Source organism: Sturnira hondurensis, unplaced genomic scaffold (genome assembly GCF_014824575.4).
Source record: "Sturnira hondurensis isolate 20B ecotype Veracruz unplaced genomic scaffold, ASM1482457v3 Scaffold0011291, whole genome shotgun sequence".
NCBI classification, from domain to species: domain Eukaryota; kingdom Metazoa; phylum Chordata; class Mammalia; order Chiroptera; family Phyllostomidae; genus Sturnira; species Sturnira hondurensis.
Window position 1 is genome coordinate 259,723 of NW_028083922.1, and position 23,262 is coordinate 282,984.

General features: G+C 32.6%; 1 protein-coding gene and 1 non-coding gene across 2 annotated transcripts in view; both read right to left on the reverse strand.

Annotated features, from left to right (window-relative positions):
- GRIK2 (glutamate ionotropic receptor kainate type subunit 2) overlaps positions 1 to 23,262 on the reverse strand; it is a 589,700-nt gene that overhangs the window by 115,709 nt on the left and 450,729 nt on the right. Inside the window, exon 12 of the mRNA XM_037059704.1 lies at positions 11,216 to 11,439. Coding sequence (XP_036915599.1) covers positions 11,216 to 11,439 — 224 coding nt within the window. The remainder of the gene's footprint in view (positions 1 to 11,215; positions 11,440 to 23,262) is intronic.
- Positions 10,466 to 10,627, reverse strand: LOC118996396 (U1 spliceosomal RNA). Its single transcript, XR_005068480.1, has one exon. It is a non-coding gene; the product is annotated as a U1 spliceosomal RNA (small nuclear RNA).

Genomic DNA, 23,262 nt, shown 5'->3' on the forward strand with positions numbered 1-23,262 from the left:
TTTAAGTAACTACTCTATTGGGTTTCTGATTCTCTACATGTGAAGCTATTCCTATTACCATAGTAGGCTCTGAACCTATTACTGAACTATCAAAGTACATTTACCAATGTTTACAATATGGCTACTGAATGATCTTAAAAATTTATTTGTTTTGGAACTTTTGATTAAAAATTATAAGCAATGAAAATCATGGCATCATTTAATATTTTCTAGGTAAAGAGTTAAAGTTTTCTAGTTTAATGACACAATCTTGATCATTGGAAAACAGCATCCACCAAGGCTCATTCCATAAGCCTGTCACACAGCTAAAGCTTCCCTTAGGGTACTGTCTCTTTTCTGTAGATATTTTAACATTCAGTTAACTTCAAAGTTATGCTAATTGTTTAGATATCAAATTATTTTTATAAATGGAGTGATAAATTGGTATTTAAATATAGAATTACTTCAAAAGTTCTAATTTCATTAATAAAAAGCTCTAATTGCATTAATAAAAGTTCTAATTGTATTAACAAAATTACTAATTGATTAATTGCATTTAACATCAATGAATTAATAATTGCATTAACAAGACATTCTAATTGTATTAATAATTAATTGCTGCCCTGGCTGGTGTAGCTCAGTGGGTTGAGCACGGGCCTGTGAAGCAAAGGATCACCGGTTCGATTCCCAGTTAGGGCCCATGCCTGGGTTGTGGGCCAGGTCCCCAGTGGGGGACACATGGAAGGCAACCACACGTTGATGTTTCTCTCCCACTCTTTCTCCTTCCCTTCCCCTCTCTCTAAAAATAAATAAAATCAAAAAAATAATTAATTGCTGCAAAGATTCCAATTGTATTAATAAATTGTATTGATAAGTTATAGAACCTTGAAAACCTACTGCTTTCAGGGTTCTACAACCTTACCATTATCTCTCCCATATCTTTTTGATACACCCTGCATATCTGTCTGCATAAATACGTTCCATCTGGACTAACTGCTACTCACTTCTATGGCCTAGGTTTTCCCTTCCACTTGAGCATGTTGTATGTTAGTGGTACACTAGTACCTCTTACTGTCTTCAGAGAGCAAACCCTGCACTCATCTTCACAATTTGGCACTAAGTGAGACTCCACCATTGATAGCTTGACATTGGCTACAGTGGCAGTATTTATGCCACGAAACTGGCAAATTGCTACAAATCAAAGCTTCTTTCTTTGCCTTAGCCAGCTATTGAACAATACACATCACACCACTGAACAGTACACATAATTTATGAGAAGTTTTTGTCTTTTTGTTCATTGATTAACCTTAGCCTTGTATATTAGTAGTTTTAATGCCACAAAGTCACCAGATTTATACAGAGTGAAATACAAGGGTTATTGGTATATGAATGCTATAATAATATGCCATTGAACATATTATTAAGGAGATCTGAATGAATTGGAAGGGCTTAATGAGATGATAACAGTGATCAGTTATTTTGATTTGTAGTTTATTAATGACAAATTTAAATTGAGATCAATTTCAGTAAAACTATAATCTTGAGGAAAAATGAACATCACTATTACTAGAAACAATCAATCATAAATGTCTTCAAAATGTAGGCATTCTCACTGATTCCTGTTTAAAATTTTTATTTAATGTAGGAAATTAACTTCAACAATAAGCTAATTTTAGATCCTGTGACCTACTGTTATTCTAAGAAATTTATGTTTTTAAATAAAATTAAGTCATAATTCTATACTGCAACCTACTTAAGTTTTAAACAAGCTAAAATTGGTTTTATTGTTATGAAGTAAAAAATCCTTCTTATAATCATCTATTGATCATTTTAAAATTTCTGAGAAAAAGGCATTTTATTTGCTATAACACTCAGCCCATTTTACAAATGTGAAAATAAAAAATAGATTTCTAAACTTAAGGTTGGAATTATCTTTAAAATTATACAATGGCTTTTATATAGTTTTATTAAAAAGCTGCAAATACCATTTAAAAAAATTACCCAATTGTCCAATCAAATTAAGAGTGGCTTTAAATTTGGAATAATAAGGAAAATCCCCCACATATCAACATTGCATAAGAAAGTATAGGTTTGTCTTATCAATAATCTCTTACCAATATAGTTATTTATTTGTAAGTGAAGTAGCAAACATTAAAGAGGAAATCATTTAAAAATCAATATGAGCATAGTTTACATTGGAAAGAATTCTCTCTTAGACTTACAGAGCAGAAGCAAGTGTTTAGCTTGCAACACACTTGCTAAGGATTTTAAAAGCAGTAAGTCCAGTATTAAAAGGCTCAAGGCAGACTGCCTTCAGATCAGTCAGGTGGTCATGTGGTTTCTAATACTGAAAAATGAAACAGACTATGCCTTTTAGAAAATGGACACTTAGTAAGTCAATAATGCAATCACTAAGAACTTGAAACTAGCATTTGAAAATAGCACTTTGTTTTCTAGCCTTACTTGGACATTTAAACTGGTTTAGCTAATATGCAAATATCTGGATCACACAAAGATAGCAAATCAGGTACCATAAACATGCAAGGCACATAAGTTTTTCTCTCATGAAATTTAACTATAAAATTAATTTTAATTAGTTTCATAAAGTTTAATGAGTTGTGAGCTTTCTTTTCCTTCAACTAAACATTCTTTGAAATTATACTATTGAACCAAATATATCAATGAAATATTTAAAAGGTAAGGTGTATGCCCTGCATATGCAGTTTAGTATCTAAAGCAACTGAAGTATGTTTGGAAAGCATTCACTCAACTTTCTAAATTAAGAAAGATGGATATAAGTAGTTTTAATTTTTGGCAGAAATTATTTTAAATATCTTCCTGATTTAAAACATTTGAAACCCTAATTGAAAATTGAATTAGTGATATGAATATTTGAAAGCAACATACATTTCCCTGACTGTGAATCTTATTTTTTCATCTCCTTTTACAAACAAAATTGTCACTGTTTTCAATTTGCTTGGTAAAAATCACTTTATTCATAACAGTTTTCAAAACATATCTTCAGTCAGTCTAGTGAACTGCTAAGCTAATATTAAAACACACCTCCCAGCACCCCCATTCTCCATACCAATAAATAATAAGGGAAGCAGGGAAACACTTACCTAATATTATTATGTTAAAATAATATTCAGGTGCATATTCTGAACCAACTTAGATGACAGTTGTAGCCCTATTCTGTTTATAATTTTATCATGCCAGTAACATTCAAACCCTACCATTTCACCTTTGCTTCAAATATTAAAGCCATTATTAATAGGAAAATTTATTCTAAATACAGTTCTCTCATTTTATCATCTTAGGAGTAGTCAGGGCAAATAAAAATGGAAAATATTTTAAAATAATTAATTTAGAGTTAAACATCTCTCATAAAGAATAGCAGGAAATTGAGCAATAATCAGGCCAGGTGTGGGGGAATGGGGGAAGGGGGGAATTACATTTTATATGTTAGGTATTGAAATTAAATGATATTTCAATTCAATGTACATTAGACAAAATAGAAAGAATTATTATAGTTTTATAATTCAGATGTTTATACTAACTTCATTAATACAGTTTAGTTATAAAAGTTAATCGGATTAATTTCTGGGTTTCTAAACAGAATTTTAATAATAGTTATAAAATTAATTTATTTCTAACACTGATAAGTTCATATTTTATAGCACTGAAAATAAATAGAATAGTTTCTGTTGTCATTTGTTTTACTAATTCTATTTATATAAAAATAGATGCTATCAATTCCTATTGCTATTTGCAAGAGAAATGACATTTTTCCTAAAAAAATATGCATATACACCCAACAGGATTGATATGAAAACAACTTAACTTGATGATATAATTATGTAATGGAATGTAAAAAATTATAGCAATTAAGGTGTTGTGACATGCTCTAATGAATGAAGTTATACTGGTTGATGACACTATATCTACTACTCATTAATAATTTGGATAGAGTGCATTATTTTACATAGCATGAAGAAATAAAGTCATAAATTACTACTAAGAATTACATCCATACGTTTTCATTTAATATTGATGATAGTTTTCCCATACCCATGAGTTATGAAAAAATCAAACTGACATCAATAATAGCATTTTGAGTCTCCAAAAACAGCTCACAATGTAGATCAACTATTTTACTATATGCAGCTAGTAAGTTTCATGTTGACAAAGTTAGCATTTCTAAAGAAAAGGTTTATGAGGCAAATCTGTGGATGTATGGCTTGCCAGTGTCTGCTGTTTAGGTGCCCACATGATTTGGAATACTTTTTAAGCTTTCCTAATTGCAGATCTGAAGAGAAAGCGATGTTCATTAAGTATAGTTAATTAAGGTGATTCCATTATCACTTGTCATTATATAATAGTAATATTCTACTAACATGTAGAACAAATATTTAATACAGCATTTTAAAAAAAAGGTAGCCAACTTTTCTCCCTAAAAATCTTAAAAGGAAAAAGTGGAAGGTGAATTTAATGTTATAGGTTTTTTTTAGTTGATACAAGCACCTTTTCTAAGTCTGTTTTCTTCTAAATCTTTTTTCTTTTCTTTAGAACCTCCCCTCCTATAATAAATTAGAACTGTAAAAGTATAACTATAATAGCAATAAACAAGGGAAAACCTCTCTAATATCGTTTTCCAGGGGGATGGGGTGTGGAGTAGGTGATGTATATCAGTTCGTTCCTTATAACCAACCACAAAAACATAGATGTACTGAGAAAAGAACATAATACCTTAATCTCTCCATTGTTCTCAACTGTAACCCAGCTTTTGTTGACAAACATTACGTATTCATTTCTTTTCCTTTTCTCTCAGTGACTTCTTCCATATGATCTACCAACCCAGTATGAGACTATATAAGAAAAGCATCTATCTGAAAGATCTATGGCAAAAAAGTCAGCTTTATTCAGATAAAAATAAAATTTTACTAGCTCAGGTATCACACTTACCCCCTGAAACTGACCTATTTCTCTACATTTCTTAAGACAACTGCTTTTTGGTGAGCAGAATGTTTGTCAATGTACAACAAAAAACATGTAGAAAGAAAATAAACAAGCCAAACCCCTAGTGAACATATATTTCCTCATTATCTTTGTTGCACTGAGTTCCTGCACAGGTTTCACTGCTCTCACCTCTTTTGATTAGACATAGCAGATGGACATGCTTTATAAAGAATACTTGATTTAAAAACAGCTGACTTTGAGGGGAGAGTTTAGGAATTTGAACACCTTTCTTAGGTGACTGAGAACACCCCACCTCCTAAAGTCTAAGGAGACCATTTTACTAAGGGCTACAGAATAACAAGAGCAGTTCTGGTTTGTTTTGGTGAACCAGACAAAACCAGCTAGGAGATGACCTCTGACACACAGTGCCTGGTGTTCTGCAGCTGTGGGGAGGCAGCTGCACAGAAGCTGCAAAATAAGGGACATTAACTGCATCACTTGGTGAGAAATGCTTGGTTCTTTTCATCTTATTGGCTCTTAAGAATCACCTCAAATAGTTATTATACTATGGCAAAAAAAAAGAGAAAAAAAGGAAAAGAAGAAGAAATAAAAAGGAAGCAAAACAAGCCATTCTCAGCACTGTGAAATATATGAGGCATGGTGGCCACAGCAAAGAAGCCACCAGACCACTTTTCCCAAGCTTTCAAAGAAATAAATAATTTCTTACAAGAATACTGTTTCTTATCAGTAGATTTGTGTGTGTGTGTGAGAGAGAAACATATTTACATCTTCCATAAAGCACTCATTAAGAACAGAGATGCCATGTTTTGGTAGCACATATAATACTGGTAATTTACTAAGTATTCAAAATTTCCCCATTCTTGAGTTTCTTAATGTGAATCTATAGACTGTAATTTATAAATTAGTATCTGTGATTTACTGAGCTAGATGTTGTATAACTTCTGAATTGAAAAATGATCATAGGAGGACTATAGTTCTCAGAGGCTCATTGGCCAACAATTTCACTGTGTGAGTGAATCCCCTTGCAGTGGCAGAGAGCAGCTTTCCTACTTTGGGGAGTCTGAATTCAATTTGGAGGCAAGGAAAGACACAGAGGCAAATAATTTATCCATAGAATATGAAAAATAAGTGTACACTATCAGAGTTCTGCTATTGCATATCTACTAAACATCTTAACAATAAAAATATTTTATGTAAAAATGATAAAAGATTTTATGTAAAAGATACTTGAACACATCTTTTAAAAATATGATAACAAGCATCTGATTACAGAAAGAGAACTTTAACTTAATTTTTTTAAATTAAGTAAATTTTTAAATTATCTTTGTTTTACTTTTTTCTCAAATCTTTCATACTTATAAATGTCTAAAATATACTTATAAAATTTGGAAGAAATATGTTTATTTCACGATGATTAAGATTCTCGTCTATATCCAATATACTCAATTTCAGTCAAAATCTCCTGCCCCAAATATCAAGATTCCATGTTCACCAGACCTGGAAAGAAGTCACTGATTCACCTTCGTTTCAACTAGTTCAGTTCTACTACTTCTACCAACTAAAAATTAATTTTCTGGGCTTGTGACTACTTGTCTACTTTGTAGCCATAAACATTAATGAAAATATTAATAATAAAGAGCTACACTATTTTATAATATATCTACCAAATAACAAATGTTAATGTAGAAGTAATCTTATCTCCTACAGAAACATATTTGAAAGTAAATTTATTTTTAACCAGCATCACCTTCAGGTCCATAATTGAAGTATTTGTTAATATAATCAACTTGTAATCCTTTTCATACTTGTGAAAGGCATATTATCAAAACAGTATGATTTTAAACCAAATTTTCATTAAATTTTAGAAAAAAAATGCTAAATGGGAATAAAAATAACTGATTGGCTTCCTTGCAATATATGTGAGTAAATAATGACTAAAAAATATATGCATATATTTATATCTAAAATTATGGTATGGAAAGGTAAAACTGAAATGGTTTTAGAATAAGAGGTGGGCAATTTGGTGGCCAAGGCACACAGCAAAATTGCCATTTCATTTCAGTGTGACAACAGTCTTTTTGGCAGCAGATTAGTTTAACATTGAACATCCCACCAAAACAGTAATCCATTTCCAAGAGCATAATAGTTCATTGTCACCCTTCACCATACATTAAATGTCACCCATCATTGTGGCAGGAATACAAAAACTATTGCACACAAGTCAGGAGCCAAGATCAAAGCTGTTAATGCAAGCACTTTGGACATGGTTTTCTGAACTTAGTTAAACCATCAAAAACACTATGTTTAGAACATCTTTACTTTTGAGTGCCAAGAGATATACAGAATACTTTTACCAGTATAAGGACTCTCAGTAAGGCAACAGCCTTATCATCTTGTGGACCACGGACCATGTTAGAGCCAAAACATATATTGTGGTGGTCACAGTAATAAACCCTTCAGCTGATTTAAGGATAGCACCCAATGCTGCCTAATTCAATAATACAATACACAGTATTCTAATGTTCTGAAAATAATGCAAAGCAATGAAATGCAAAATATACAAGCAATTTTATATTCTTTTTTATGCTTAAAAACTAATGTTATGTATTTAACACATTGAATATTTTTTGATGTTTTTCTTCTTGCTACGAAGGGCCTGATTAGTCAATGTTGCTTGCCTTATTTTACTCTTTTTCCTATTTCAACCATACTCATTTGTTCATTTAAGTAGTGTACAAAATTCTCTAAATAATATCCTTACTACAAAATTTGGTATAGTACTATTTTTCTTCTCCAGAGTTTTTTTTAAATGTCAATGTCAGAATAAAATATTTGATGTTTTTCATATACTCAGGGGATAATTATTATGGTTACTTCAATCCTGTTGGAGGGAAATGTGTGCACCATTATTTCTTTTTTTTTAATTTTGGTCCTTAGTTATTCATCTCCATATGACAAACTACTAAGAACCCTGGACCAGATTTACATGCTGTATTTCAACACAGCTCTGGTTGTCTTGGAGACAACTATGGTTAAAACAAAAAAAAACCTCTATATTATGAGAATTTAAATGGACTTATTTTATAAATAGTATTTAGTGTATCAATATCATCAGGTTTTCATGAAGGAAATATTTGAAGCAAGGTGAAAAATACCTCTCATTATTAGTGTAAAGGGTGGGTTCCCTAACCAGTTTTTATATAACTAACTGACATTTTTATACTGATAAACCTAGGTCAAAGAAAAAGAGAATAGAAAGGAACAAGTGTGATTAGGTACAAGCCCATAATGGACAAGATTTCTTCCTAATCCTCTGCTAGAAAAAAAACTACTGTTAGGATACCTGGGACATGCCATTTGTCTAGAAAACCTTAACTCGGGCTCATCTTTACTCCTAAATAAGATTTCTCAGCTAATTCAGGGAAGCATGCTGGTTATGTCATTATGCTACAAACAATAATGCCACTGTTTGCAAGAGATCAGAGACTCTAAAACCAAACCCAGACATTCAAATAAAACCACATACCTCTTGTAAATACTTATTTTAAAACTTAGAACATTTGTTTAGTGTTTTTTAGATCAGCTTTTCCATATAAAATAAGAGTAAGAGAAAAATGTTTAAATGTATTACAATCACAGTCTACTTTTAAATTAAATTTTTAAAAACAAATTATAACATTTATGATCAGCTCTTAATTAATCATAAAATTAATATTGTTAATACTATGATATAGCAGATAATTTAATAAACCTTAAATCTGTTATTCTAATAAGTAACAGACTGCTTTATAGTCTATTTTATAGTTGTGAATTTTTCTCCAGTGAAATAGGGTACTAGTGATTTTTTTTTAGAAAAATATATTTAAAAGAATGGCATTCATGAAAAATTGGGTAACCATCAACTATTTTTATGAATGTCATTCAAGGCCAATAGGTATTTATTTTTAGGTAAAATGAAAATGCTACATTTTTAAAAAATTGATAACAAAATCACAATTCCATTTAAATTAAAAAAGTAATTAAGTTGTACAATTGAAACTTGTACTTGTTTCTGTATTTGCATTCATGAACTTCTTCCATGGTAGAAGAACTCAGTACCATGTCAAAGTAGATTTTAATTTAAAAAAAAGCATTTGGTTTGGGAGTTTCAGTTTGGAATTTAAAATGACTCTAAGAATTTTTTTACTGCATTTTTTAAAACCTATTTTAGCAAGAATATTTAATACTATTTATTATGTAATATAGGATATCTAACTATTTATTGAATAATAGAAACATGTGTACCTGCAGATTTTTTCTGTATTTTGTTTTCTTCTATGCCTTGCCATATTTACTTTTCGGTTTCCCTTGTGAATAGATTTCAAAGTCTTCTGGACATTGAATAATTTAATCTGTAAGACTTAGACTCATCTCTGAATACATTTGAAACAGGATGGCTTTTGTTAGTCACAATAAAGTGTATATATGTGTAAATATACATATCTTCATATATGTATAAATGCATATATATATATATATATATATATGCATTGACTATATATATATAGTCAAAGATGCTCCAAAATGAGAAGGCTACTTTATTTTCATAAGACATGGAAGAACCTAGAGCTAAAAGCCTGAGATCTTTATAATCTAATTTATCGTGGGGACAGGAACTTCAAATAACAGTGTTAACACTCTTGACCAAACACCTGCGAAAGTTATATGTATAAACAGTTCCAAAAGGAGTTTTCAGTCAAAGGTAAGTGATAGTTGCCTGAAGTACTTAAATGCTAATATTGAGGCAATTAGCTGTAATATTATAAATTTGTAAAACATTTACGCATAAATATATCAAAATATTTGTGTATAAGGAATGAATATACAAAATATATCAAAAATATTATGCTATTACCATAACTATTTTATTTCCTTTTAATTGAGTGAAGTAAATGTTTTTACTGCTGGGAAAATATGTATGACTTCACTGTAAAAATACTAAATTCAAGGAAAAATAAATACTTAAGTGATAAATGGATCAGAAGAACCTGTTTAATATAATTAAAAACATATTTAATGTTAATTATATGGCAAAAAATATTTAGTCATATATTATAAATTTTATCAATGTGAAATAACTATATATAAAATTCTAATTCATCTTGGGTTTAGAGTTATCTTTTTATATGTACTAAAATACAAAAATTCAAAGTTTTTTGAAGTTTTTTGAATTTGAATCCTATAATTAATAATAAATACAGGACTTTCAAATTCATTAGAGTAATAATAGTGTTCTGAGTCCTGAGAGATGGTTTTATGTTCTTAATAAAGGCAGAAGAAAACTTAATCATATTGAAATGGTCTAGTTGTTAAAAATTTGATAGTGAGGTAAGCACAACTGAGAAATGATTACAAATTTCCACCTCCACAGTAATAATAAATTAGCAAAAATTAACATAATTAAGCTATATCATTTATGGTAAAGGCCATTATGTAAATATAAAAGCATTTTTCTTTTCTGGGGTGTAGGGGGAGAGTGTGAATTCAGTCCCCCATTAGCACAAATTATGCAATGAAGTTTTCCACATTTGGGGAAATCACATGGTCAGCACATCCTGAGAGCAAGGGATAAGCCTCGCCCTGGAAAACCACCTTCAGGATCATGGTATCGCCCCCGCCAGTTAAGTATAGATAGAACTACTTACTTCTCAACTGGGCATTTGAGTTCTGATTCTTTGATTGAAATAAACTGTACATGTCAACAAAATAAGGCAGTATATGTGGTGATACATTTATTATTTGAAAAACTGTATGTATAAAAACATGGTAGTCTTTTTATGCCTCAAATGTTTCTTTTTTTAATTAGATTTGGTTCAGTAAAAAAGAAGGCACCTTTTATATTTTACCAGTTTGGGTTTTCTTATGATTGATTTATTAATTCAAATTGGTAAAAACATACTAGTATTTCACTCTGGTTCAAGGGAAATCTTCAAAATGAAATAGTTCTTATATCATGGTGATTAGGACTGCTTTTAGATTCTGATTAAAAAGAGTAAATTCTATCACAATTACAGCTTACTGACACAACCAGCATGCTTTCTGCCCCAGATGGCATCCTAGGACATTTTAATAAGTTATGTGACTCTTAAAAGTTCATTGTTCATCAGTACACCCATGGGAAGTAAAGAAAAAGAAAATTGATTGTGACTTTTGACAATTATTAGTTAGAAAAAGGAAGTAACAATTGCCAAAAAAATCACAAAAGTGAGCATGTTACCTGGCTATGACAAAGAGCACACAACTGACACCCAAGTAAGCCAGCAGAATATACATCCAGATATCAGGGGAGAGAGGATTCAGGAAGGAGAAGACGCCTGGGTTTGTACCATTGGGCTTGCGGTACAAAATACTTATTCCAAGTGTCATAAAGGGCTTGGAAAAGTCGATGACCTTCTCTCGGACGTAGGTAATAGCCAGTGGAGCAACTGCAAGGTCAGCTTTCTATAGAGAGAAATATGAAAAAGAAAAACAAAGAAACAGTTCTAAGTTACAAGAAAAAAAGTCAGTAACCAAATTAAAACAAACATTACATTTGAGAATTGCCTCAGTAACAATTACATTAACATTTAAAGCATTCTTCACTCTGCCTTGAAGTATTGATTTACTCTGCTACTCATTTCTATGTGCTTCTAGATTAGCAAACCAAAATTTATTGCCAAGTATAAAGGGGAAGAAAAAATATTATGAAAACACTGAAGAAACAATGATATATTCAGTGCCTAAATCATTATGCTACTAAACATTGATAATTTTTAAGTATTTTGGTCAAATTCTAAGTGGTAATATTAACAGCTACTTCAAATCTTTTAGAAGTTAATAATCATTTTTCTTGTTTTAACACTATTGAGCACAGTTAAAAGCTTTTAGTCTTTAAATAGTTAACATTGTGGAAAATCACCTTTTAATTTGATGTTGTTTACTGTCCTGGAGTTTTCTTTCTATCCCTCTAATTTGTTTTATATTATATAATGAAAATCTGCAGCTTTGCCTAAATCTCATTAGGAAATGAGTTTTTCAATTTTTATAAAGTTGCTAATTTTCCACGGCAGCTTAAATATGTTAAATTGCTAATGCTTTTCACTCGTCATGTTATAACCATCTGTCAGGGATGAATTTAAACTCTAATATGTTGAAAGAAATAATTATAATATTTAAAAATAACATAGGCATCTATTTCCATATATGATGGGAAGCTGTATTTCTCCATTCCTTTTATTTTCATAAACATATCTCGTTTTCAGACAGTATAGAAGAAATGCTCATTGTAGACAGAAAGACATATAAAAAATAAAATTGGGCCTCTGCTATTTCCTTGGCTCAGGAATTGTTGGAGTACCTACAGAAGAAACTTCCCTGGGTGGCTAGGTTTGTGAAACTGCTAGTTTGGATGTGTGTTTGTGTGCATTTGTAGGCATGGGGAGAAAGAGACAGCTCACAGATGCTTGCATATGGGATCTCTGAGAATATCTATGGAGGGAGAAAGACATTTCCCTCAACATTCAGTAAGCGACCCACTCGTCCAGAAGGAGATGACATGAACTGGGGTCACAACAGCCATCATGCCCTGCAGTTGAATTTCAGAGGGTGTAGGGCTGACTCCAAGCAAGGAATTACATTATCGCCAATTGCAGAACCTGCAGGATATGAATGTGTCCTTCATATTTCACTGGATTTATAATGGTTTCCAAAGTGTGGTGCCATTTTTAGGATTATATAAGAAAACTAGTAAGTTGGTATTTACTGGATGGGATAATGCAGGAGAAACAACATTCTCCGCATGCTAAATAATGACAGACTTGGACAATGTGTCCCAACACTATGTCCCACTCCAGAAGAACTAACGAATTCTGGCATGACCTTTACAACTTTTGATGTGAGTGGGTGTGTTCAAGTTTGAAGGGTGTGGGAAAACCTATCAAATGGCATTTATTTCTGGTGGATTATGCAGAATATGAAAGGCTGTTAGAAACCAACGAAGAGCTTGATTCACTAATGACTGATGAGACCATTGCTAGTGCCTATACTTATTCTTGGGAATAAGCCATCAGTGAAGAGAGACTACAAGAGATGTTTGGAACTTTTTATGTCCTATGTGCTCACAGGCAACGTTTCAGAGAAGGCTTCCACTGGAAGGCACAGTGCATCAGTTAAATCCAACCTACCTTGAGTTCAGGTCTCGCCATTCAGGCCTACTTAGAGATTTGATTGTTGAACTTGAATAATTTGAATTCAATAGACTTTCATTGGTTAAAAAAGAGATGTGTTTCAGATTATTAATATATTCATTTAATTTGAGTGAGAATTGAAAACTGACTCAAGTCTGAATATCAAAATATTAACTTTTCAATTCCATAAAGATAATTATTTTTTTACAGTCTGTAATCTGCCATGACCCCCCGTGCCATTTATAAAAAACTACTGTCCAGCAGTACACTTGACAAACTTTTTAACAACATAAAAGCTACAAATATAGACCATAATTAAAAGCTCATCATGTCAATTTTTATACACATTTTTAGCTAGTTTTTAAATTTTAGATTATATGTCCACCTAAGTGTACAGTTAATAATTAGCTTATTGATGATTGCATGGTGCCTCTCAGGTTTCCAAACTATGGTTCTTATGCAAACATGCAATAACACAAACCCTCATGTTTGGCCAAAAAGAAAATGGAAATAAAAGCACATCTTCTGGGCCCTGGGGTAGGTATCATCATATTTCATATTCACAATCAAGAAAAATATAATAACTACTAATATCTCTTAAGCATTTATCACTGGCATTGTGATAAAAAACTTTACATGAATTTTCACAATTAATTCTTACACAATCCTACCATTATTCACATTTTCAGATAAGAAAATTAAAATCATGTCAAGTTAAAAATCTCATTCTTTTGCTCAGAGCTAATTGAGCATTAGAAATAGAACATAAAACCAAGCTATAGAAATCTATACCTGGAAGCAATGATGCCATGCTTTTCAGAAACCAGAGATGAAGTCAAGGAGACCTCATTCATTCATTCACTCATTCATGAGTTTGTAGAGATGGGAAGGAAAATACATGGAAGCAAAGGCAGTAATTAATAGACTACAGTCTGAGAGAATTTGGAGGGTAGGTAGAGAGTTCAGGCAGACAGTGTATGTTGCACAGGAAGGAGACAGCATTTACTCTGACACAGAAAGAAAAGAAGATGGCTTGAAAACTACACAGCTTTATTAGGGAAACAAAGATTCCAGGTTAAAAAAAAAAGGATGATGTGAAGTGGTGGTGTGCTCCTGTTTGGGATTGAATAGGTGTACAGCAGTTAAGCATTGTGCTGTTTCGTAATCTCCCTCTTCCAAGGGCAGGGAAAGCAAAATTCCACCACATATAAAGCACATAAGTGAATATGTTTTGAACTGGTAAAAAATTTTAATTCAAAATAGATATTAGCAAAAGTAAAGAAACAATTCAAATAACATATTAAAAAACAAAACCAATACATTACTCCAAAAAATTTGTTATATAGGCTTATACCAATAAGATTGACAAGATATATATCAAATTTCAGAATTTATTTAGCATTACCTAAAATACAATTCTGATTCCAAATATAAATGGGAAAAAGAGCAAAACTTACATAGTAAAATACTTTCAGTTATAAAAGAAACTTGTTATTTGAAACAAAATACACAAACATTTAATCAATAATAAATCAATCAACAGACCATGGTACATACATATAATGAAATATTATTCAGAAATAACAGGAAATGAGCTACCAAGCCAAAAGAAACATGAAAGAATCCTAAATGTGTTTGGCTAAGTGAAAGAAATCAGTCTGAAAGGTTATATAGCATGATTCCAATTATTTGACATTTTGAAAAAGGCAAAACTATGGACTAAAAAGATCTGTGGCTGCCAAAGGCTCAAAGGGGAACAGGGGTGTAATGAATAGGTGGGGCACAGATCATTTTAGGGCAGTCAACCTACTCTGCAAGAACAGTATGGTGGGTACAGTAACACCATGCATTTATCAAAGGCTATAAAACTGTACTACACAAAGAACAAACCCTGTGAATGCTTAGAAATCTAATCAAATCACTAGGGAGCTGTAGGAAGGGGGTGGGTGTTGGAGGAGGTTGCCCAAGGCAATGGTAAACAGCCTGGCACTGGATTAGCTGAGAAGCTGAATGGCTCCAGGGCACACGGAATTATGGGTGAGAGGACTGGAAATAAAAGAAGCACTTTTGGGCTTTCTGGTTCTCTGACTGGCTGGCTCTGAGTCTCAGGCTCTTCTTCCAGGATGCCTGGATGATTGTGCTGCAACTGCCTTCATTTCCCAATGGATGGCATTTTTGATGAGAAGGAATTCCAGGCACAGCCTAGGATCAGGCTGGCCTGGCAGAGGGTGGCAGGGTTATTTTCCTTTGGATGTTCTAGAGAGAACAGTCTCTGAGGCATAAGCCTCCTATTATTCCAAAACTGTGTACCTTTTGTATTTTATGTTGTTTTAGTTTGTAAACAAATGCTATAGAAATAAGATAATTAAAACTGGCAAGGGGAATGATAGGGGAACTCAGGTTAACAAGGCTGAATTTAGCCTTGATTGATAAACTTAAGTGATTAAAGCTGTAACTAAAGAGTTAAAGAGTTTAGCCTTCATTGATAGGCTTAAGTGACTAATGCATGTAAAAAGCTCTTATTCCAAAGTTGTGTTGCTTTGGAACAAAGACTCCTTTCCTTTTGCCTCCAGAATTGTGCCTAGAGGGTGGCAGTAGGCAGCTGGACTCCAACCTGCTGTTCAGTAACACTACTGTAGAGGAGAGACTTGAGCTAACAATAATGCATCAATGACGGTCCATCAGAAGTAATGGCAGTGTGACATTAAGAAAGCCGTTACTAAAAGAAAGTGAGTATGGGTGAGTAGGGTGGGAGAAGGTGTATGGAAACTCTACTTTCTGTATAGTTTTTCTATACATCTAAAACTTCTCTTTAAAAAGTTTATTTTTTAAAAAATAATGTTTTAACTACATTGCTATAGTATTAATAGTAAAACACATAAAACTTATAAAATGTAAATTGTCAAATTAAGCAGTCTCTAATTGCACACAAATACGTTTTTAACCCCATTCAAGCAATCCTCAGGATTATCTTGCGGCAGTAAGGATGAACATTTATTTGTACATAATAGCATTCTCTATAAATAAGATCTGACTTCATTAGAAGTCTATTAATAATATAATCATTTTGAAATCTAATTGAAATGTCATAATAAACATGTTTGTAATGATAGATGTAGTATCTTCTAATCAAATCTCATCTCTTGAAAGACTGAGTAGTAGAAGAAAAGAGCTTGACGATAAAATTCAATCAAGAAGTTTGTATCTCTGTAGATACAGGTTATGATTTAATGAAAATAGATTTACTAATTGATTTTTTATTTTAAAGAATAAAGTAATCATGTATGAGAAAACATCAGAGGTCAAAATTATTTAAAAGATCTGTTTCAGCAAAAGAAAACTGAATAAGTAAATTGTAATGTCATATGAATAGTAGAAAGAAAAGGGAGAGCTTACTTCTACCTGATTTGTTTAGCATAGGCTTTACAAAACCACTATACTTGTTACGCTTGTGTTGTGGCTTGAAGAAGTGGTCTGAGATGACAAAGGTCTGAATCAGGAGGGTGTCAGCATCAGGAAAAAGGAGTATCATAGTAGTAGCTAGCTAGTGTGAAACTCATCCATGATAGGCCAAGACTGAGTTGCATTCCTTGCCCATGGCACTTCCATAAACCCTCACAACAGCTCTACCACATTTGCAGTGTGATTTCCTTTTCACAGACGAAAAAAAGAATTGTGAGAGCTTAAAAATGTATAGCTCCAAAAATGACTTAACCATACTCATTCCCCACTGTTTTCCTGTGCAATCATTCAAATGCATCACAACCACACCTTGTAAATCATTTCTGTGTTTCTGGCCTAGAATGATCTTTTCTTTTCTCCACTATACAAATTCTGTAAGTCACAACTTTGGTTCTTTTCCTTCTTTCTTGAGCATAATATAAATTTCTTTTCTTTTTTTAAATCAAAGTCTCTTTCAGTCCCCATTAATCCCCTTTGCCCACCTCCATCTACCCCGCCCACTTTTCCTCTGGCAATCACCACTGTTGTCTGTATCTATATGTTTTAGCCTTTCCCCTTCTTTCATTCAGGCCCCCTCAAATATTCTAAATGAATTTTTATAGCACTTGTAAAGTTAACCATATAATTGAACATGTTCTTTCTGGTTTTTCACATGTAAGTCAATTAATATGATATGGGAGGTAGAATGTACATATCATCATAATTGTATTGTTTCTGTTCCTATGAGAGTATAAGCACTTTGAAACCTATAGGCATTTCTTTCAGTCAAAGCACATAGCTCTGAACTAAAGGAAATGGTAAAGTATTTCTCCCTGGAGATTTCACAAAGATGCCTGGATAGCAACTGCCTTATTAATTTAATAAGTATTAATTTAATATTCCATCATTCTATGTGAAACTTTCCCAATATGTCTTATTCAGCCCTATGGTCATAATTAATCTCACATCCTCAGGGCATTGGACAAAGTCTGACACACAGGAACTATTTAATAAATGTTTGCTGAATACAGTTTCAATTTAACTTACTAAAATATTCAAAGAAAATCACTCAGAATTTTAAAATTAAACTTTTTTTCTGGCTTTACTCGAGAAATAAGATTTATTTGTAACTTAATAAAATTTCTAAAGAACTAACAATCTAGGGAGAACAGAATAATTCTTTTTATGCAGTTATATAGCTAATAGGAATCCTTAGATTAAAGTCCCCTAGAACAACGGTAACTTTACATTTTGGTCTAATATCTAATTATCTAATACAAAACATATATAACAAAGCGTATTTCATGAATGGCACAATCACTCCAAATTTGATCATGTAGAGAATGTTTATGAAGTCCTAGTAATCAGAGAACATAATGACATTATTTAAAATACATGACCTAGTCAGTGAAACCTCTAATGCATCCTTCTGATACTTCTTCCAATTTAATAATGAAAAACCAATTCTGTGTATTAATTTATTTTTCACGATATTGTGAAAGCCTTAATAAGTGTGTAAAATAATTAAAGTAGCCACTACATGTGAAATAAGTTAGAAATTTTAACTGATTTAGCTAAGATATTTAACCTAGCAATTATGAATATCAATGTCACTTATAAGTAAGATCACTTATAAGATCTTATAAGATCTTTGCAATGTATAATATAAACAAACACTTTGCTCCCACAAGCATTTTAGGAAACATGGTTCACTCCCTGTACACGTGACGAACAAGCTCCACTATGGTCCACCTAGTCACACCACACCGCCTGCACTCCTAACAAGGCCTTCTAACTGGTTTCCTGCTTTCATTCTTGGCCAACTAGGTAGAGTCTGTTCTTCATTCAAAGACCAGAAAGTTCTTTGAAAACACATACCAGATTATCACATCTTGCTCAGAATCCTCTAATAACTTCTAGTACATATGGAATAAAATCTAATATTGGCCTGCAAATTACTGTAAGAGATGGCTCCTGGTTACTTCATCAACAGATCCTATCATCCTTCTGGCCTTATTTGGATTACTTTGTTTCAATAATTCTGGTTGCCTTACTAACCTTTACATGTGTACACATTTCTGTCTCAAAGTCTTTACATTTGCTATTCCTTCTGTCTAGAAGCTTGGCCCTTATACATCGCACATGGATCATTCTCTCATTTCATTTGTGTGTCTGTTCTAATGTCAGTTACTCAAAGGAATCTTTTGTGGCTACTCATTCTATCACTCTGCATCTCTTTAGCATGTTTTCATTTTATTCAGAACTTATTATGACCTGAAATTATGTCATGTATTGTCAGCTATCATCCAACAGAATATTTAAGTTCTTTTTGAGTAAGATTGTTTTTTTGTCCAGCTGTGTATCTCCACTGCCAAGCACAGTGCCTGGCATGAAGGAGCCATTAAATAAATATTTTCAAATGAATGGGTAAATAAGTAAAACTATCATTATTGTTAATTCTTTCCCTAATATTTCCTTAAACTTTACAAAAGATGGTATTCTTGAGTTTTGCCTTCTTAAAACAGTCAGATTTTCCATGTGCATGATTTCCACTTTCATACAACTGAAATAATAATAACTGCTAAAATGTTTCATATAATATATGTGTGATAAACTGGGATTTAGTTATTATAATAAATAATAAATCACCTCATAACATTATGTTAGTAGTCACTAGGCTCTATTGAACAAAAAAATTGAATGAGATAAAAATTACAAGTATTCATATATGTGAATACCTATGTTTAAACTTCTATAAATTGTATATATTATACACTGTACACAACCTAACATCTATATGTAGATTTAAAATATATATACTTATACTTGAGAAATATGCCTTTGGTTGCTTTTCAACAAAACAAGTATTAATCATATACAGTATACAGTGGAAAGTGAAGTAGGCAATTGAGTTATAAATCTCTGTGTAAATACAGAGATTTCTTTCACACGTGTAGAGCCTAAAGTAGGGACAATAAAGAAAATATTGAACACATACAGTAGTAACTCACTTGTTGCTTCAGCAACTGTTACTTTATTAATGCTTAAGTAAGCTTGCTGGAAATTTCAAAGGATATTGACAAATTTACCAAACCTAGATTGAGTCAATACCATTGCCTTCTTTGAAGCAAAGTCGAAGAAGTCAATGGCTTCTTTGAAACAAATCTATGTGCAATATAGAAAATTAGAAGCAACTGTAAATATTACTCAAAACCTCATGTCATTTTTCCGGCCTGCAACCCAGGCATGTGCCCTGACTGGGAATCGAACCGCGATCGTCTGGTTCGCAGGCCCGCGCTCAATCCACTGAGCTACGCCAGCCAGGGCTTGAAACTATAAAACATTAACAGAATTTCTTGTTACTGATACATGCTATCATTTCTCCTATATATTTTCCACTTAACCTTTTTTCAGTCCTCAGTTTAAATGCTGTGGTATTTAACCAGTGGACCAAGAAAACAACTAGCATTAAGATGAATGACTATGAACTATAAAAAACTTTCTACTAGAATTGTGAATTTATAATTCTGACCTGGTTTATCATTTTTCAGTGGATAATGGATTAAGCAAACTGGATTTCCAATATATATTTTAAAATAACAGGTAAATTATAATAGTTGTAAATAACCGATGCTATGAACTTTTCTATTATAATGTCTACTTTGAAACTGAATTTTAGGTAATTTAGAATAATTTTAGAAAAAAATTGAACATTTGTCACAATAACACACATTTTTGATACAGTATTATCAAAGTTTAACTATGCCCAGGCTACATGGGTGTTTAAATTAATTTAATAAAAGATATTTTGTAACATGTTTTCTCTGGTTCCTGTAATTAATGAAATTCCCTGAATCTGTGCTTTTAAATTGTTTTATAAAGACTTAACACCAACTGTTTATTCAACCTTTGTTAAAATTTTTGAGATATGAGGGAATGTAAAATCTCACCATCCATCTGAAGTCATTCATTCATTTACTTATTCAACAATTTATCAGTAAATAATGTATGAGTTTATTAAACAAATATTTATTCTTGAGTGACTGCTCTAACATAGGAACTGTTCTAGATGCTCATAATGCTGGAAAAGACAGACACAGTGAGGAAGATAGACACTAAGCAGGAAAAGATTTAGAAGATATTATTTCAGAGTGCTATGCAGGGCAAGAGGATCAGAGGTGATTTGGGAGAAAATGAGGGCACTGTCTTTAATAAGATGGATAAAGATGACCTCTGCAAGATGTCAACACCAAATCAAGACTTGTTAGGTCAAGAACAAAACGGGTGAGGTCTGAGCAGAGTAACCCTGGCAGAGGGAATTGCAAGTTTCAAGGGCTCTGAGTGAAAACAAGCTGAGCATGCTCAGTGCAGCACACGGTTACCTAACCCTCCCCACCACCTCCCAATTTCATTCTGTTTTGACCCCTTCCAGAAAAAGTCCCATGAAACACCACGTGAAAAGACAGCCCACCAAAAACAAAAGATGTCAGATTTTAGGAGAGAAACCTGTGTCGTTGCCCCTCTCATTTCATTCTCTTGGCATGTTTTTCCACAACAATGAAATGGCAGCATTTTAATTTATTCTCTTATCTTCACACTAGAAATGCGATCTCTTTATATTGTTTTGTTCAAATTCAACTGCAAAAAATTAATTGTGCCTTAGAATTTGGTAAAATAGTACACAACTTACTAAATATTTAAGAAAAATATCATTCCCAGTATGTGATAACTTAGTATTACATAAGTAGTCATAGACATAACACTCGACTGACCAAACTGTGTAGTGTTTCTGAACCTGTAACACAACCTTGTTTCTACCTCACCTACCTGGCCATCTGTACCTACAAAAATTGCTTCATAATTAGAATAAAATCAGTGTTTTCTATAAATATTGAGAAAAACAATTTCCTCCAAGCATATTTGATTTTTCTAATAATTCAGGGATAATAACTGAGGTGAGACCACTTTTATATGTTTGACAATAAAAATTGAAGCCATTCTTATATCTGTTCATTAGATTTTAATAATATGTCATCACATATTTAAGAAGGCTTAAGTCATAGTTAAGTTTGAATATAAAGGTTAAATAACAAAACAGAAAAACAGCAAACAAAATTTTTCAAATACTAACCGAAGCAGTTGTAATAGTGTTTGAGAGCAGAAAACTTGATGCAAATTATAAAAGAAAGGTCTCTAAGATAAAAGTTAGAATTGATCTACTATTTAATCCAAACTGTTCTCTCTCCCTCTTTCCTTAACCCCTCTCCTTAGTCCTTCCTTTCTTTCTCTTTCTCTTCTTTCTTTCTACTTTAAAACTAGACAGAATGACTTTTACTTTTCAAAGGCTGTACAACAGAATTAAATGTCTAATAGCAGAAAAAGAAAAATTTAGGAGAAATCATAAAGAAAGAACTTTTCTATTGAGTGAACATGAACTATTTACCTTTCCAGCTTGCAAGAGCACTGAATATATTCATGTTACTCAACCCTGCAATGCCACACCCAGAATTTTTAAGAAATGACTCTAAGTTCGGAAACAGACTGATATACAAAAGTGTTTTCTCAAGATCGTTTATAACCTGGACTGTAAATTAGTCTATATGCATCAAAAGGGAATGGCTAAATAAATCAAGGCATGACAAGAAAGGAAGATCAATCTATACCCCTTATGCATCTAGAGTCCTGTTAAGTCAGCAGCTTTACTTTAAGCTGTGAAGTTCGGCATAAAATTTCCCCCAAACTGATAACTATCTGTTTTCACATAAAGCCAAGATTACCACTGTCAGGCTGGCTGAGATTTTGAATATGCTAATCCTATTGATAAATGAAACCTTTGAGGTCTCCCCACATTGTTAGTTGACCTACCTCAAAACAGGACTATCAGGCCATGGAGTCACAAGACTTCTGTGAATCAGGTATTATGTTCCAACAAAGGTCGAGCTACAAGCCAATTTCAGCTTTATAAAAGGGTGTATTGGTAAGCATGTCTAGAAGTGGTTAGTATTGAACTGGGAAGAAAACCAGGCCCAGGACACCAAAATACAAAGTCAGTCACAGGACTTGACAGTTCAAAGGAGTCCTTAGGGTCATGGGGTTTCAAAGGTACTGGAGCCTTTCTACAATAATTCGTTATGATTCAGAGAACCCCTTCTGGCCCTTCTAGAATGAGATATATAAACATATAAATGTAGAAGCAGCAATTACAGTACATTGAACTGGCCCAAAAGGCCCCTAAAACAGTCTTGTTAGATTCCTTTCTCCATTGTGAATCTTGGCTAAAATTCATTAACAAAATATGGATGCCCAAGCCCATGTGAAAATAAACAAACACCTAATTTAAATGGAGTCAGGATGCTGGCAAACAGAACTCTAATGTATATATGTCAATTAACACAGACTACTAACCCCAGTAGGAAGAGATACACCTGCATCTCTGATAGGAAGTGATGCTAATTTATTAATTGAGCACAAGGAAGAAAAGATTCCTTCTTGCCCATAGCTCAAGCAATGGGAGGCAACCATAACTTTGTCAATGAAAAATCACTATGCTTTGAAGTTTCAGTTTCCTCCAATAGACATGATGGGTTTACATCAGTTCCTCCCAAGTCCAGAAAAAAAAATGCATCCCTTTCCATTGTTTCTCTGGACTTGCACATGG